This window comes from Drosophila hydei, unplaced genomic scaffold, assembly GCF_003285905.1.
Source record: "Drosophila hydei strain 15085-1641.00,03,60 unplaced genomic scaffold, DhydRS2 tig00008131-arrow-arrow-pilon, whole genome shotgun sequence".
NCBI classification, from domain to species: Eukaryota; Metazoa; Arthropoda; class Insecta; order Diptera; family Drosophilidae; genus Drosophila; species Drosophila hydei.
The window spans coordinates 16,648-35,154 of record NW_022045840.1 but is presented as its reverse complement, the minus strand read 5'-3'; the positions used below and the strand labels follow the sequence as shown (position 1 = coordinate 35,154).

The 18,507-nt window shown below is 41.3% G+C and overlaps 3 protein-coding genes across 5 annotated transcripts; 2 read left to right on the top strand and 1 right to left on the bottom strand.

Annotated features, from left to right (window-relative positions):
- On the top strand, nucleotides 1–3,465 carry LOC115483432 (neurotrimin-like). The gene is made up of 6 exons (XM_030225399.1): nucleotides 1–321; nucleotides 1,797–2,276; nucleotides 2,334–2,780; nucleotides 2,839–2,904; nucleotides 2,992–3,126; nucleotides 3,190–3,465. Exons 1-6 carry the CDS (start codon nucleotides 159–161, stop codon nucleotides 3,384–3,386), a joined length of 1,488 nt encoding a protein of 495 aa, XP_030081259.1. The 5' UTR covers nucleotides 1–158; the 3' UTR covers nucleotides 3,387–3,465.
- On the bottom strand, nucleotides 3,414–4,910 carry LOC115483433. The gene is made up of 4 exons (XM_030225400.1): nucleotides 4,447–4,910; nucleotides 4,275–4,388; nucleotides 4,154–4,213; nucleotides 3,414–4,099 (listed from the first exon to the last, which is right to left on the bottom strand). Exons 1-4 carry the CDS (start codon nucleotides 4,846–4,848, stop codon nucleotides 3,476–3,478), a joined length of 1,200 nt encoding a protein of 399 aa, XP_030081260.1. The 5' UTR covers nucleotides 4,849–4,910; the 3' UTR covers nucleotides 3,414–3,475.
- Nucleotides 4,911–5,687: 777 nt separating this feature from the next.
- On the top strand, nucleotides 5,688–18,507 carry LOC115483434 (titin-like). Of its 3 annotated transcripts, none has more exons than XM_030225401.1 (7): nucleotides 5,688–5,775; nucleotides 9,075–9,261; nucleotides 15,689–15,919; nucleotides 15,975–16,297; nucleotides 16,375–16,932; nucleotides 17,166–17,352; nucleotides 17,406–18,507. In XM_030225401.1, the coding sequence occupies exons 2-7, from the start codon at nucleotides 9,201–9,203 to the stop codon at nucleotides 17,561–17,563; spliced, it is 1,518 nt and encodes a 505-aa protein (XP_030081261.1). In that variant the 5' UTR covers nucleotides 5,688–5,775; nucleotides 9,075–9,200; the 3' UTR covers nucleotides 17,564–18,507. The 3 variants fall into 3 exon arrangements, with proteins under 3 accessions (XP_030081261.1, XP_030081263.1, XP_030081262.1); XM_030225403.1 differs by having other exon boundaries at nucleotides 5,693–5,775; nucleotides 9,096–9,261; XM_030225402.1 differs by having other exon boundaries at nucleotides 5,713–5,775; nucleotides 9,060–9,261.

The following is an 18,507-nucleotide window of genomic DNA, read 5'->3' as shown; positions in this document are numbered from 1 at the left end:
TCAAGCGTTCAGTTGAGCTCGGGATTTCAAGCGCGCCGGAACAGTGGACCCAACTGAACAGTTAGTGACACGCGCCCAAGTGCAATTCGCTTCGATTAGCCGTTGAAACATTTGAAGTCGGTGCCTCTAATTCAATTACAAATCTCAGTGTGTGCAACATGTGTGCTCTATTGGCAGCGCTACTCGCTCTACTGCTGCCCCTCAGCCAGTGCGAGCTCAACTTTAACAATGATCTTGAGAATAATCAGAAATTTAAAAGTGTTCCCACTACCATCAAAAGCTACGAGAACGAAACTGTGCTATTGCCCTGCTATCTGGACAGTAAGCGAGATCAATTATAAATATATCCATATATTTATAGCTCTACGTAAACATTATTAACTGACCGTATTAGTTAGCCAATATAATAGGCCTTGAAAGTGCGCCTTTGTATGGCCAATTGGAGGCAACAATAACATTTAATTTGTCAATCTAAATTGAGTTTCTTAAGCATTTCGAATGAATGCACAAAAGACAGCAAAGGAAGTTCGTTCATCACAATGGATTTTCTGCTTCTCTTTATCTATAATAGACACATAAAACTGGATTTGATTAATTTCATTTCTACTAGATATGTCTCTGAAGTAAAAGCAGAAGAGGCTACAGATTCTTCTGTAAATTGCATCTACAAAATCTAAATTATAGCTATTTATATATTTAAAAGCAATTTTTAAAAATATATAAAAAATTCCTTAAATTTACAGCACTCAAATATTTGGCAAGTTAAGCAGCCTGAAGCCTGGTGAAATTGGTTTTCATGAAGACTAATTGCCTTCAGAATATGTAGAACCATCTTAAGAGCATTTCTTTAAATTATTTAATATTCATTTATATTTCGTAAATTACAACTTTTGATTAAAATTAAATTTAGCGCTCCTTTGACATATGAAAACAGGCAGAAATAGCCATATTTTCAGTGGAACCAAGGCGCAGTGGTAGAAGAAAAATGCATTTATTTTTATAATATGCAGCCTATGAGTTTTAAGATATGTTGTCTATGAAGATAACTAAGAGCAACAGAATTTTATATACTTTACTCGTTTTTCAAGCGTTTTTGACGCAATGAGTTCGAGTCGCAAAGCTCGAATTGCCCAGGTCAGGTTACAAATATACGAGTTTCTTTAACAACAAACAGAATTTTGTATTTATTAAGTAAATTTCAACTGATAATTGCCCTGCCAAAGCCTTTCGAAAGGCCTTAAAAAATTTTATTTCCCACATTGATATTGTCTGCTGGAGCTAGTCAGCTTTAGCTCGTTTGCAGAATCTAGTCTAGAGTTCATTTTTGCTGACTTGAAAAAATTCAATATTTTATTTATATGAAATATAAAGAAATAAAATCGGAGACAGGAAAATGTCATTTATTATTATTTTTTAAATATATGTGTAAATACTGTATATATAATAATGTTTCAAATTGTATCCAATTGAAAACTATCTGAAAGTATTTATAAATATATATATATATATCTTTAATATAATTTTAAAAAACTAAATTAATATTATTTAGCTATATAATATATATATATATAATAAAAATATAAATAAGATTTTTTAAATTTTATGAATTATTTTAATAATAATATACTGTATTAAATTTTAAAATATTAAATATATTTTTATATCAAGTAAAAAAAGGGCTTAGCTTTTCCCTTTTTTAATAGAAGAATTCGTTAATTGGTTTGTTGAATCCAATTTGTAACTAAAATATATATATATATATATATAATAACATGAAGCAACTCGCCTATCTGCAGCTCCGTTTCACTATGTGCGCTGGCACAGGGACGATGTACCGTTGGTAGACTCGCGACATCCGGAGATTCCGCCGCCGGAACGCATCGTGCTCTGGTCCAATGGCAGCTTGCAGGTGTCAAATCTGAAGTCGGAAGACACTGGCGACTACTACTGTGAGATCATGTCGAACAGCAATCATGCCGTCCAGGTGCATGCGATCGAGGTGCAGTCTGAGCCCAGCATCGCCATCGAGCCAAGCGGAGTGCTGGAGCTGTCTATTGGCTCCACGTTTGAGGTCGTGTGCTTGGCCCATGGTGTTCCACAGCCGGCGATTAACTGGCGACTGAATGGCAACATCCTGCCCGATTACAGCAGTACAGGCAATCGACAGAGTCACATCTTTGAGATCAAGTCGAGGACTATGTCGGGTCTGATCGAGTGCCTCGCCGCCAACGGAGTGGGTCAGCCAGCGGTGGCGGGCGTACAGCTGCGTGTTTTGTGTAGGTTTGCAGAGTAACGTAATCAGAGATTAGTAAGTCTCATCGATCCACTTCTAGTTGCTCCAGAGTTGACGCTGCCACAGACTGTGGTTTATACCAAGGTTGGAGATCGGGCACAGCTGGAGTGTATTGTGGAGGCAGCGCCAATGGCGACGTTGCAATGGTTCCATTACGGTGTGCCCATTCAAAACGGCGCCCACATCAGCAGCCATGAGACGGAGCTGGGTGCCAGCAGTCACTCCCTGGATAGCTACGTGAGTCGGGTCAAGCACGTGCTGATCCTTAAGAAGGTGCGCGATGCCGACATGGGTCAGTACGAGTGCCGAGCAACCAACTCGATTGGCTTCAAGAGCACCACCGTTGAGCTGACTGGACGACCCATGCCCTGCATCTTCAAGATCAATCCCGGCACGCAAAGCTCCACGTCCCATGTGCTGGTCTGGCAGACTGAGAGCATGCTGCCCATCATGGAATTCAAGCTCAAATTCCGACAGATCCCATCAGGTAAGCCTATTTCTCTTAACTTTTTTCAGTATACTTACAACTTCCGCTTCTTCCGCAGCAAATATATCAAGGCCAATTCGAACAAACTGGACCGAGCTGACAATTCCTGCTCAAGTGACTATTGGTAAGGCTTAACAGCAAAGAACTGGGTTCTATCAGAGACATGATTCTGGTAACGTTATCTTATTTTACTTGCATTATCAAAATATAGGTCCTATTTACATAACGTCTTACACACTGCACGGACTGCAGCCAGCGAGTCTATTTGAGGTCTCAGTTCTGGCGAGGAACAGCTTCGGCTGGAGCGATAATAGTAAGACCGTGCGATTTGCAACTGGCGGTGAAGGTAAGACTCTTATCGTGTTTATTTATTTTTATTTTTTAACAATTTTCTTATTCTAATTTAAAGTCGAGCTGCCCAACTATTCGACGGAATCTGAGCTGCAATATGACGCAACCGAGGAGAGTTTTGACAACGAGATTACGCAGAGATCACAAGTCTTCACAGCCAGCATGATACATAATGCTGCCACACGTTGCGGCTACAGCGAGCTGGCATATCTAACGATATTTATAAACATTTGTCTTGCTATGCGCTATACATAACATAAGTATATACAAATATAATTGTACTGAATTCCATGTTCCAATAAAATAAATAATAAATACAGCAAATTGGCTTCTTATCAAGCAACTCATGCTTCGCTGGCTGCTTGATACGCAATGGTTTGCAGATTTAACTCTTCTGGTTCACTTTCCGTTGAGATACACCACAAGGCGTCAAAGACGATCAATTGCAAAAGCCCTGAGCCCGCGGCACAGTCCTCGAATGTTATGGGTGGTAGCTCCCTTTTGATGTGCGCGCCGTATATCTTTAGCAATTTGTTGTTGAGGCCAACCAAGGAAATTGGTTTGTCCAGATGCTCCTCGAAGTTCCACATTGTATTCAAGATCTGAGGCAATTTATTTACATACTCCATCAGCAGCAAAACGGCATTCATATTCTTTGTTCTATTACCAGAGCATAGACTGCACAGCTGATCCCCGTACGTGCTCTTCGTATATATCTCGTGTTCCACACGCATCAAGATCCGCACACAGGCTGAGCAGAACATATTCTGCAAGGTGCTCCGCAAATCATAAATGTCATAGAGCGTAGGTGGCATCGCAAGGCCACTAGCATCCACTAGCAATGCTACAGCTGGCAGACCGAGCCGATTCGTGTCGCAAGCAATGGCCACAATGTTTTCAAGCTTATTATCCTTAATAGTTCCCAATACGTAACTCAGCGCCTTCGCAATGTTCTCCGGTGTAATGAGCTAGAGACGAATATGCTGATGTTAAGCAAAGTTGCTATGCAACAACTAACTTACTGTGGTCTGCAGCTCAGCATTATCCACATTCAAGCTGGTTATATTCTCTGTCGTGATGAGCTAAATATTACTGTATTTTTAAGTACTGTTTGAGTGAATAAATATATCTTAAGCTACTCACGGGCCACTCAAACTCCTCTATCTGTTCATCCCAGCTGCGCAATTTGGCCAAGCTTCTTGCATAGCATAGCTTATGCTCTTGGCCACAAGTCCGAGATACGAAAATTACAAAAATCTGCAAAAAAAAAGACTCTTTTATGTGTGTTGTAGCAACATAATCTCTGTGAGCTGACCTTATGAATGTATGGCTCTTGTCGCACCAAGAATTCATCCATATTGAGCATGTACGTCTTGCTCCGATCGATGCGACTGAGTACATCTGGATGAAAGTATTCCAATCCTTCGCCATCTTCTGTTCTTCTAACACGCTCGAGTCGCCATCGAACTTTATTGGACAACAGCCCAAACTCTGTCTGACTGAACATTTTTACTTCGGCAAAGTCCTCCATTTGCACACGAGCTCCAAATTTTGCAATGGAGCCTCTTCTTGGCCGATTTGGCACCTGGGGCTCCTGCTGCCGGGCAGCCATCAGGCGCCCAAAGCGCTCCTGCTTTGAGCCATCCGTATTTTGTGCTCGCGCGTACAATTCACGTTCCAAATCCTGTGAACTGAACTCACTTAAAGGCACATCCATGATTCAAGTTGTAAACAAATATTCGCGCAGTATTTTTCGCACTGCTACAAATTATCAGTGTTGCAAATGTATGTCACTTATCAATATATCGATATTTCGATGACAGCAATGAGCAGAAAAAATATCGTATTAAATATGGTCAATAACGGCTTTCAAAAAACCTTGTTTTGCAATTAAAGGTTTTTAATAAAAATTATAAACAAAATATACATTTAATATTAAATAAAACCTAATATTAAATAAAATAAATATTAAATAGTATCTATAAATAGTAGTATATTTTCTTACTTCACCTTTTGTATTTAAAAATTGTATGACTAAGTGCTTGTATTTGTATTTATTTTTATCAGCAAATTTATAAATGAAGTCAATTGGGTTTTTTAAGAATAAAAATAAATAATAACACATGACTTCACTTAATATTGATAACATGTATGATGCTAAAATTAAAAATATTCTAATCTTCCGAATGATAACAACAAAAATATATAATATTTATAAATAAAGTATACGCCATGAGCTCCAAAAATGTGACCATCAGCGAGTATACCCCAGTGTTCATATAGAGGGTATTTGTTCAGTATAGGGCTTCCAATCAGTGCAAAGCCAACAACAGTTGACAATGACATTGCGAACATCTTCTCTGGACCCACACACGCACTGTCTGTTTATCTCTCTCGCTCAGATATATTTGGCGCCATAAGAGCAACGCGGAAGATTTTGTTTACCTGCGGCAGCAGAAGCAAACTGCCCCAATCTCTCTGTTTCATTCCGTTGGTTTCAGTTGGCTTGTGGCTCCCAACTGGCATCAAGCACGCGCTGAAGAGTAAATGATTTCAGTTCTCTCTCAGAAAGCGTCGCGACGGGTACGAAAGGCCGTGTAGCGCACAGCTAAAAAATATTTACTCCTATCAATACTACCATTAAGTACTTGAAAACTTCAATTTGTTTTGTGCGCGAACACATATACAAGCATACAAACACATATGCATGTGTGTGTATGTGTGTCTAAAAGAATAGTTGTATCTAACGTGGGGCGGGCCAAAGCTTTGTACGGCATCTGAATCAAATGAGTTTAAAAAAAGGGGCACAAGTTCGTCACGACGTTGAGCGAAAGCGTTGCAAGTGCAAGTGTTACAAACTTAAAGAGCATCTGGGCACGGTTACCTGGTCGTAAATCAAAATTGCTCGTGCAATATGTCGTCGCTGCCAGTTGGTTGCCTTTTGTAACGCTTTAGCCGAATATTTGTTGTTGCTGTTGTTGTAGTTTGTGTTGCGCCTTCTTCATCTCTCCAATTCTCTCTCTCTCATCGTGCACTGCTCGCGTTGTTCGCATCTCAACGACCAGTCGCAGGCGAACGCAAAACCTGTTTCCATAGCTGCTCCGTGTAAATGGCACAGGCACAGGCGCTTCACTTTATCCATTCTTTACCTGGCACTGGCGACAGCGGCGGTGGCGGCGGTGGCGGCGGCGGCGGCTGCAGCTGCCCCAAAGTCAAAGAGTTACTCTATAACTCTGTGATTCATAATCACAAGAAATGTTGCCACAAGCCTGAAAGCAAATGTGGCATTGCCCAAGCGCATTCGAATTGTGGCCCCAAATGCATTTTGGCACTCGCCGCACTCGCAATTAGAAACACAACAATAACAACAAATACAACAACAACAACATCATCATCAGCACGTAGAGCTTGTGCAATATGCAAATACAAATGCAAATGCATTGGCCGCGCATTCTATAAATATGTGAAAAATGTAAAATACTCGATGCAGTCGATGTCGTCTGTCGCCGCTGTTTGCCGGCAAGCCCAGTCGACTGTCGAGAGGCAAACGAAAGCGAAATGAAGGCACCGAAAGTTGGCCGAGAAAGGAAATGGAAATTGGAATATGGGCGAATGGAAAGGGGAACTGGGAACGGGAAATGGAGAATGGCGGCTGCTGTAGGGCAGCAGGAGCAGCTGCCACAGATGAGAGAATGAGAGACACAGAGAAGGAGTACAAAAAGTGGACAGAAAACATCGATTGCTTTTATTTACAGTACAAAAAGTTTTCAATTCCATTTGCAAGGCGCGCATTTTAGTTTTCAGTTTTCAGTTTTCAGTTTTCAGTTTTGATTCCCATTCCAAAAAATCGTTGTAATAGCAAACGGAGCACAGCTGCAGCTGCTTCACATACGGACACACACGCACGCACGCATACAAGTGCATCTCTGCTTCTGTGTGTTTGTGTGTGTAAACTTGGAGCGCAATGTAAATAAACAAACGCCAAAAAGACCAAAAACAAGACGACGTCAAGACAAGCAAGCAAAGACTGTTAAGACCTCGCCTCAAGACACTGACATAGGAGTGAGCGAGAGAGAGAAAGATAGAGAGAGTGAGTGAATGAGTGATTGAGTAAGCGAGAGCTGCTCGGCGAGTACTTTAGTTAGAAATTCTGATTGTCAAAGCTTCAAAAATACATTTAATTCAAGTTTATTTTCTTAAGCAAGATTTTAGCTCTGAATAAAGCAAGTGCAACGCTTGTAATTTGCTTTGAAACTAAATGTAAAATAGAAAATTGTTCTCATACTAAAAAAGGACTGGTGAAATTTCATAATAGCTTTTAAGAATATTCTTTTTAGTTTAGTTTTTCAATTTTGCTATATACATTAATTGACCCTCGTATCAAAAGTCCAAAGACTTTAGTACCGTTGCACGTTCACCATTGATAAAAATAAAAAGAATCGTTCTTGATAACTAACTTACTTTAGACTCTATCACATGATTTAATAAACAGAGTTGTAAGCATTTAAAAATAAATAGTAAGTAATTCGAATTAATTCCAAGTTCCTCAATCCAATTATCCATATCAGAAATAAACCATCAAAAGCTAGTTTCAAACGGAGTTTGCAAATAGCATTTCCTATTCATTTTAATTTGTATCTGGATACTGATTTTGTTTACTGAAAACAACAAGTTTTGTGATTCAACTTAGTTGCGATAAGGTTAAAAAAATCGTTTAAGATACTTCTAGAGTCTTAACGAAATATAACTGAAAAAAAACTGAAGCAAGCAGTCATAGGGCGATAAATAATACTCATCCGCCAATTGTTCGCCTATGCGAAAAGTAAATATGTGAATAGATAAATGAATATTTGGTATTCGTTAGCTGCTTTTAACTGCAACAAACTGAAAGCTGATTGCGAGTGTTGCAAATATATTTTGTGAGTGGTTCACATACCAGAACATGTATACACCATTGGCAAACATGCTGCATACATATATTCAGCTGTTTATTTCGATGTTTGCATCAGCATACGCTAACTGAGCGAATCCATTGCCGTTGCCAGTGCAGTTGAGATACATTGAAAATTACAATGATGGAAATTAAACAATTGCTTAGATTGATTAGTTGAAAATATTGTGACTAACAGTGCAATTATTTGTCAATTAGTTTTGTATTTTTAAAAAATTAATTTCCATGAGTTTGTCGTTGGAGAAGGGTGTCGAGGCTTCGCTCTGCTTACAATCAGTTTTTTTGCTTTTTGTTTTTTCGTTTTTGAGTTTTCGCATTTGCACATTAATTTATTTACATGCATATATATTTGCATGCTTTTCAACTTGGCACACCCTCTCTCCTGGCGCCCCCTTGCCACGCCCTGCCCAAACACCACATCGACCCAACACGACCCACTTTTGCAGCACTTTGGCATTGAACGAGCCACAGGACAGAGAGACACAGAGAGAGAGAGAGGCGACAGAGGCTGGCAGGCAATGCGGCGAATTAGTGAGCAAAGCGAATTCTAATTTTCGCACTGAGATCATAATATCACTGATTCTCGCCGCTCTGCAGTGCTTGCATAACCACCAAGGCGAATATTAAAAGCCATGTTTACCGTTTAGCTGTCAATCAGCTTCCAGTTGAAGCTGCGATTTCTAGCGCACAGCTGCGAATTCCAGCTTAAGTAACTCCGGGCTTTAGGTTAAGGTTTTTGTTTTTGTTTTTGTATTTTTTTTCGTTTCTGTTTCTTTTTTTCGCCTGATTTCGAATGCAATAATCGCGCGCGCTTTTCTTTGATTTTGGCTTTGGCCAATTTTTGCGTTTCCGGTGAACACGACGCGATACGCATAGGAAAACAGAAGAATTTAGTTAGCTTTACGGTGCCCAATTGGGCAGGCAATTGATTGTTGTAGCAATTAAGTGGCAAATTAATTGAATCGACTTCCAACAAGACATATTAATTGCAGTTAACAATCTACCTCCGATAGCGCAACAAGCTCAAAGGCAAATAAGAATTTGAATAGTGCGCAAGCTGCCAAAAACAAACCAAAAACAGTCAAAAGAAAAAAAAAACCAAGTTAAAAGCGATAACAATGAGAGGAGCTGCGACATGGACGTTACTCATTTGTCTGCTAATTGGACTATTTTATGGCGGTAAGTCTCGCGGGTATTGGCATGTCGAATGATATGTACCAACGATATGAATTGGATTAATTTAATTAACACTTAAAGCTAACCCTAGAGAATGCCAGACGAATTACGCCCCTTAAATAGATAGATTTATGGTCTATATAAATTGATATTGCTGTGATTTGTTGAGCCACACAATCCACACAAAAAGTATTATTAATTTTAATCATGCCTCGACTTCGACTTCATTCATGATTTGAATTCTACTGCGGCGAGCCTATAACTGTTTATAGGCATAAAATATAAGTAAAATATTTCACTTTGATTGCTTACAAAGGTATTTCAGTTGTTCAACTCGAGCCATTGTCAACGGGCCTTACGTGCCTGCTAAAATTATGAATTACCAACGTTTCGTATTCCATATTAATAGCAATGAGCAAAGCTCTTAGCTCTGCGATTAGTTTATAACAGAGTGAGAGAGAGAGAGAGGGAGTGTGTGTGTGCGTGTGTGTAGCACGTGGTTATTATCATAGAAGATAAGCTCATATCTTATCTGAATTGAATTTCATAAATTTCATAAAATGTTGATAACGGTAAAAATATGGAGTCATTTGCACCAGAGCCACTATGAGCCATGTGGCAGCGGGCAGAACGAGAAGAGCAAATATTTGCTGTCAGTTTTGATGTCAGATATTTGCTAATGCCAGACACGCAGCTAGTGCCGCCTGGCACAACGCCTCCGCCTCCGCCTCCGCCTCCGCCCCCGCCCCAAACCCCTTTAAACGATCTCTGTTTTCATCCAGTTCTGGCTGCCGCGGTTACACACGATGTCGACTGGCTGTGGGTCTGCTGCCATTTGGCCAGCGGCCCACCAAGAATGAACAATTTTTAATTAAATGTGCGCTTTTCCAATTTTAGGCATGCGATAAGGCAGAAGCCAGAAGCCAGAAGGCAGAAGGCAGCAGCATGTCGAAATCTGACAACCCCGAGCATATATACACAGCGTTTCCTACCATATCAGTTCCAGCTAAAACTTTGCACAGCAGTCCATAAAGAGCCAAATACATAAATATATACATATATATATACATATATCAAAATAGTCTCTTTTTCCTGTAGCTCGACTAGAGAGCAGCAAGTTCAAAGCATATTTATGGTTGCTCTGTAAATATTTGGAAATTTAGTTGTTGCATCAAAAATTTAAAAGAATTTGACGGATGTTGATATAATAGACAGCTGTACGAAAATTATGTTTTCTTAACTCATGATTACAACATTTATTAGATAGACGCTCTGGCATTGAGCAACTCTCTCGCTTCTATCTGTATCTGGGCTATCTGTAACTCGTATTGATATCATTAATTGATATGCCAACTGACACACACACGCACACACATACACACATATGCATATAATGAGTTATAAATGAATTAAGATTTAGACAATCAACGTTTTAGCCTTGGCCTATTGACATTAGCCAAAACCCACAAAGAGCTTTGGAACCTATCATAAAAATCCCTGCAGCCTCTATCAAAAGAACTTTAATTGGCCTGTTAATTCTTTTATTCTGAAATAAATTAAAATTTTTTAGATTGAAATCTATAAAAAAGATAATTGCCAATGGAATTTGAATTATGATTTGGCATTCAATTGTAGCTGAAACTGATGATAAGTTTTACAAAATGGAAAGAAATACATTTGAACTAAAGCAAAAATCAATAATTAGCTGAGCCATATATCGATCGATATATATATATATATATATATATATATTTGCTATGCATGTCGAAGTTTAGCATTTGAAGAGCTTGAAGCATAAAACTGCTCCAATTAAACATTTCCAGCCTTAGCCAGAGTTCGATTTGAAAAATATTTATGAAAATTCCATTTGAATATGCGAAATTATTCATTTGCGGCATTTGATCAATCAGAAACCGCGGCACGCCCTTGCTGATCCGTTTGGAAATCACATTTCCCAGTTCACAGTCACGGGTGAAGCACATGTACATATATATCTATATATCTATATATCTATATATATAGATATATATACCTATGCTTATGTGCGTAGAAATGCTTCCGAAAGTTCGATCAGTGCCTTTGCCACCGCCAAATCAATTGATTTCAATTTAATTTCCCTTTTGTTTTTACTCGTTTTGTTTTGCTTAATTAGAGACGTTATGCAAATTCGTGGAATCGCATTATGTTCGGGACAAATAGACGGAATTCAATGTATGCCTGACCAATCCGAACAGCCTTTGGCACTGAGGCATATGCAGCCTAGGGCAGGGCGCGTGACACGAGCACGAAAATTGCTCAACTTATTCGATACGTATCGAAAGCGACTTCACGGTTCAGCAATCAGTAAATTGTTGAAAGCAAATAAATATTTTTCGAGTGTTTACCACGCTCCAATAAGCACAATTCATAGATCTAACTGTACTTCAGATATAAGCCCTAAGCTGCCTCTCTATTATATATATATGAAGTACAATATTCATCAAAGTTTTCGGTGCTTAGTTTGACATGCGCTGGACACGCGCCCATTGCTAGCCGCGATTAACCCGCCCGTGGCCCGCGGCATTTTTATGACCCCAGTCGTTTGTCTCTATATTGCGATCTGCGTTCAGTTTAGCCGACAGATCCAAATTTGTAGTTGGAATTGGCAACAGCCAGCGCAACAGTTCATATTTATTTATAAGCATATTTCATTGAGACAACAGACGTGGCGTTTTATTTGTTTACGATCTGACCCCATAGCCGAATGGTATACATATAAATGTATATATATATGACCAGCATATGTAGGACACGAAATACCATATCGATTGCAGTGTGGTGCAGTGGTGCAGCGGCGCTCACATCGTCATCATCCACGACGATAATGATTAACACGCAACTCGCATTTTATACGTGCTTCGCGCGAATCATCTTGAACTAAATTGAATGAATTGAATGTCGTTCCTGTTATCTGTCCAATGCGACTGACCTTACTGATTTGCCACTTTCTAGCAGACGCCGTTCCATATAGTACAGCTAATCGCATCTGAGCTATTCGCATCTGTGAGATTTGAGAATTTATGTCTTATGCATCAAATATTTATGGCTATGTTTTTGTAGTCACAAACAGGTGATGAGCATGAGCATGAGCATGAGATAATATCTGAGGCAAAACATGTTTATCATAATGAAAGCCGTAAATAAGCCAAATGTGGCTCAAATGCTCGAGTTGCTGAAGCAGCCAAGGGAAAACAATGCGAGACGCAACGCACGCACTAAGCACTAAAAAGCTTAGACAATTATATTTACAAGGTCATAAAAGATACTTGGGCCTGATAAGATAGACTCCCAGTGCTTGACAAATCTTTGCCCAGAGCGTAATGGAGTCTCTGACAAATGTTGGCATAACGAATTGCATCCCTTGACACAGTTGAGCATCCAGCGAGTGCAAGGAATTCAAGAGCAATCGAGACAGCAAATGGCAATTGCTGACGCCAGGCCACGCAGACCGCGTCTAGTCCCAAATGCGTGAGCTCGCAAAACTTATCGTCGAAAGGCCAAAGCTATTACGGCATTGAGCTAGGGTGGACCACATTCATGGGTTAGGAGCAGGGGGCAGGCTGGAGCTGGAGCTGGCGCTGGCGCCGCGACGTCCTGTCGCCTTGCTGAGTATTGGAATTGCAGCTGACAGCGTGGGGCGGCATATGGTAGACTGCTGAGTGGCTGTGGGGCTGTGTAACTGTGTGGCTCTGACATCGATCCAAGGACAATGCGCCCAATGGGAATGAGAGCCTAAAGAGAGCAGCAGCAGCAGCAGCAGCAGCTGACGCATGTGGCAAGCGTCAGGGTCGCCCCTCGAGGTGACCCACTTATGCAAGAGCCAATAGACTGCCTGGGCATGGAGTGCCAATTGGGCTGAGACCCTTTTGGCCTTGACTCAGGCAACGAAATTTCGCCGACTAAAATTGCAATTCCAGTTAAAGGTCTTGGCCGCAGGCTCTCATTCTCTCCCGCTCTCTCTGTCTCTTGCTGTTTATCTGCCAATTGTCGCGCTGGCAAAAGCGATTTCTGGTTTGCCATAAATGGCTTTAGCTTGTGTGTCTATCTTTGTGGGTTTTGGATAAGATAACTAGCCTCGCCGTTTAAGGTGCAAACACTTTTATATCGGGCGCTGATAATACTTGAAGAAGTACCTTGAATTGGCTTGAGTAATGCCCTACCTTCCAGACGCATATTCATATTCCATATTCAAATTCAGTTTGAAGTCAGTTGATGACGCTATGACAATGACTCATTGCCGTGCTCAATGAATCGTGAGATTGGAATTGCCGTTAGATGTGACTCGTATAGACATGCCATATCCATGGCCATAACCGTATAAGGCATGCAAATGGTATTTGGCGATTTCTGAATTGCAGCGATAAATTCGTCATTCGATTTGCATATTTCGATCGTCTTTAACAACGTGCACGTAATTTGAAAACTAATATTAACTTTTCTTATGGCCAACTTCTTTATCGTAGACAATTGGGATTCCAGCAAATCAATTTCGTCTCTTGATGTCTGTGCAATTAAACATTAGAGCTGTCTTTATTACTATTGGCTTTTCCCCTTTCTTTAAAAGCTAAGCAGTTAAAAGCCAGATAATTGATTTACAGCTCAGTTGCCATTAGGCTCGTAGCGAAAATGAAAAGCCAACTAATAAAACGTGAGATATTTGCTCAAGGCAGTGAGGTCTTCTACTCATTTCTGTATACTCAACTGAAGTCTTCTATCGACTTCATGGAAGTTGCTGATTAGTTATAGAAAATATTTGATCTATGTGTGACCTAAGCTTGTCTTAGAGATATAGATCAGATATGCGAAAGGAAGGACGGACGAATGGAAGGAAGGACGCACGGAAGAAAGGACTGAAGGTCGCACGGATAGACTGAAGGACTGAACTACGGATGGATAGACTGAAATACGGACGGACGATGGATGTAAGGATGGACGGGTGAAAGAACGGGAGGACGGACGGAAAGGCTGACGGGAGGACAGATGGAAAGACATACGGAAGGACGGAGGAGAGGACGGACGAAAGGACGGAGGAAAGGACGGACGAAAGATCGGACGAAAGGGCGGACGAAAGGACGGACGAAAGAACAGACGAAAGAACGGACGAAAGGACGGTCGGAAGGACAGACGAAAGGACCTACGAAAAAACTGACGGAAGAACGGAATGCAGGACGGACTGAAGGACGGAAAGACAGCACTCAATTGCCTTGGCTGTTGCTGCTTCTTCAGTATTAAATATATAGTTTATCGAATACCTCACGCTGGCTGTATATTCATTTAAGTATTATGCATAAAAGTATTATGACCTGAACTCCCCTTTACAATAGGCTTAGAATATGTTAATAGACACGTCTATCTGCTGACTGAAGCTTGAAGAATAGATGGTTTTATAGTTAACTACTCTAAATACCTTACACGACCTTACACTCACTATGACTAGTCTCAGTCTTTGGAGAAATGGTGCTAATTTAGAGAGTTTAAACAGGCAGGAGAATAGAAGCTAGTTTGACTTGGCTAGAAGAGCTAACAGCTTCAAGTGTATTGCACTCTTTTGGCTCTTATTACCATGACGTGAGGTCAGGGCCACTCAACCACTCCATCGTCTACCAAATGGTGCTATTTAAGCTTAGTTCACTGTTGATGCTTAATGAGGTTCTTGGTTCTAAATGAACTTATTTGATCATTAATTTATTTAACTATTTTTATAATTCGTTTTAATTCATTCAATGCGGCACCTCCAACTCTTAAACTACATTTCTGTAGACGAACTCAGCTGTGTGACTAATTTATAATCTCCCAGATTAGAGCTAAATGTCATCAGCGTCATAGAGTCAATAAAACTAAGAGCATTAATCAGCAGGAATGAGACATGCTTAAAAGAAATTAATGACTAAAGTTAAGCAAGAATGATTATGAGGCAAAAGTAAGAATGGGAAAGGCTAAGGATTCGTGTGGCAAGGACTCATGTGGCTAATTATATTAGATAAACGAAAACTAATTGGCATTAACTAATGTGTATTGCCTGAGCTGATATGTAGCTACAGTTGGCTGTAGCTGTAGCTTGCCCTGGGTCAAGCCTTGTTGTTGCCGGCATTTCCTGTCAAGGTAGGCGTTGTTTGCCCATCAATGGGTTCCGCTCTGTTTCGCCCTTTTCGCAAGTCAATTTCCTTAAAAGTTGTAGATCATATGACCTGGGCTTGCTGTTGCTGACTTCTCAGTATCGTGAAATGGGGTGTGAGTTTTATCAATTCCAATTAAGAGCTACCCCATGTCAACAAGTAATGTAAATATGTTGTACACTCGAGAGTTAACAACTTGAACACATGACTCACATATGTGAGGTGACGCGCTGGGGTTTCTATCTAAAGCTCACTTTCAATTGGTTCGCTTTCAGACATTTGTCGTGCGTCACCGATTGGCGGAGAGGATGCCCCACTTTCGGACTACCAGGACGATGATTATGATTACGATGGCGAGGACGAGTCGACAAACTCAGAGGGGCCGCCCGCCGAAATTGTGGAAGAGGTGCAAAGCGAGCCGCCCTACTTTGAGCAATCAGATGTTAGCATCGAGGCCAGGCCAGGTGATGATGTGATCATCAATTGTGATGCACGCAACTTTGCAAGTACGTAGATCATTTCAACTGGCTTCCATATAACTCATTCGCCTCCGATTCACAGTTAAGAACATTGCGCTGTGGTACAAGAATGCCACACTCTTGGCCACCGGGCAGAGTGCGATCAACAATCGTGTGGAAGTCATGAAGAACAACTCGCTGCGCATTACGGGCGTGACGAAGGAGGATGCGGACGACTATTACTGCGAGGTGTTGCCGCAGAACGTGAGGCAGCATACAGCGCTACGTGTGGGCGCCAAGCTGTCGATCCTCTGCGACGATCGCGATGCAACGGATCGCTCGCAGACGTTCAAGCAAGGCGACCGACACAAGCTCACCTGCCAAACGTTCCTGCACACCAAGACAGACATCAAATGGTCCTTCAATGTATGATCGATGATTGCATCGAAACCATCCTCCAACTGTGCCTCATTCTAAACTCTCTCAATCCCTTCCCTATGCAGGGTCAGCGGCTGCACACATCGGAGAAAGACGCTGCCGAGGGCGTCGTAGTGCTGGACAATGTGGACGAGGAGAACGCTGGAGTGTATCAGTGCCTCGGCGACGATGGCAGCGCGGATCCACCACATGGCATGGTCACCATCGATGTCCAGTACAGCCCCAAGGTGTCCACCCATCGGCATCACGTCAACACTATTGAGGGCGACACTGCGGAGCTCTACTGTGACTATCGCGCCAGTCCCATTGCCATTAGCTTCTTCATCAAGGACGGCAAGACGCTGTCCCTGTCCGAGAAGTACTCGATCAAGAACTCGCTGCACAAGGAGCACAATCGCACCACGCTCATCATCAAGAATGTGGAGGCCAGCGATCTGGGCGAGTATCTGTGCCACGTTGAAAATGCCATTGGCTCCAATGAGGTGCGCATCCAGCTGAGCTATCACCCCGAGACGCCGCAGTTCGAGAACAGCTCCATCAATGGCAATGAGATCACAATGCACTGGCTGGTCCGCAGTCTCCAGCCTCTCTCCGAGGCCATGCTGGACTACAAGCTGTCAATGGTGGGTTTCACTTAGATGGAAAGTTCTTTAAAGCAATGCTGACTTATGAAACAACATTTCAATTTCGCAAAGTCTCATGGAGCATACGCATTTGGGTCTCATATGAAACTATGTGAAATTGACTTTCTATAACTAATTTGTCTAACAACTCTATGCATTCCACAAGAGCCTGAAGGAATTCCAGGAAATTTTAGCCTGAGCCAAAGACTCCTATTAATTACCTTCACTTGCAGTCGTATACGTGGAGCACGGTATCCATCATACACACACAGCGACACGACAAGGACAAGGGCATCTGGAAGATCACACATCAAATGGAACTGACGCCTGGTCTGTGGCATGCGCGCATCAAGACAAAGAATACCGAGGGCTGGTCCAACTTCTCGCCCGACCACGACATACTCATCAAGGATCAAGAGGGTAATCCAAATGCTCAGCCATAAATTTCAGTCATTAACTGATTCGTTCCGCAGAATCCACGGAAATCGACGACGGAGTTGTGCCACCGGATGACTTGGTGCGCGCGGGCTTTGGTGTTGGAGCTGGCTCCAAGAGCAACTCGGCGTGTACGATGCGAATGCTGCCCGCAGTGATGCTAGTCGGAGTTAGTATAGCTATGCTGCGACTCTAAGGAGACTACGATGCAGAGAACAGGGCCGTGGCGACTGTATATACGTGTTTCTCGTTACATGTTTTGCTTGTGCTGTGCCTTGAACCCGGCAACTGGCAGTAGCAGCTTACCCATAAGAAATGCCATTGCACGAAACCGAAAGAAAGAAAATACCCAAGTATTCTAATTATACATGCAAATGCTAATGCGCCTCAAAGGCCCCCACGCAAGGGGGCAATGTTAATGTTAATCTAAATTCAATCAAGCATAGGCATAATTCACTAAAAAACACTTGTGCCAACTACCATAAACAGCAACGATATGGACGATACGGAAGGGAGCTTAGTTTAATTAAAAGTTAAGATGGATTACTGCGACGATCGGTTGAAAACCGCCCAAAACTTAGCATATAATATTTATTTGTTTGTATGTACGGATAGTTAACACTGAAGATTTCTAGAATCCAGCAAATAGAAGGAGATTGAGAATCACATACACGCACACATGCCTGAACTAAGGCTTACGGGAATGTAAATAAAATGAGGGCAAGTGAGGACCGAGTGACGTGTGGGCCGATGATGATCATGGGAATAGGAAAAACTTTTTATTTAATCATAATTTTTCGAATATTGTGAACTTTTGAAATATTAAACGATAACTAGACCAAAGCTTAAATATACATGTGTACCTACCCACATACATACATATGGATAAAATGGATTGTTATATAAGGAAGCAAGGAAGCAGGAAGAAACCCGGATGATACTTATTTATAGTTAAGAGATGAGTACTTATGTAATAACTACGAATATCTATAATCAGGTGAGGAGGAGAAGTTAGTCGCTTATTCATTTGGGCTTCGATTGAAATTTGTTCGCTACAATACCTGAGAAATTGCCATGCAAAACGCCGACCATACAGTTCGATGATATATATATATATATATATTTATGTATATGTATATA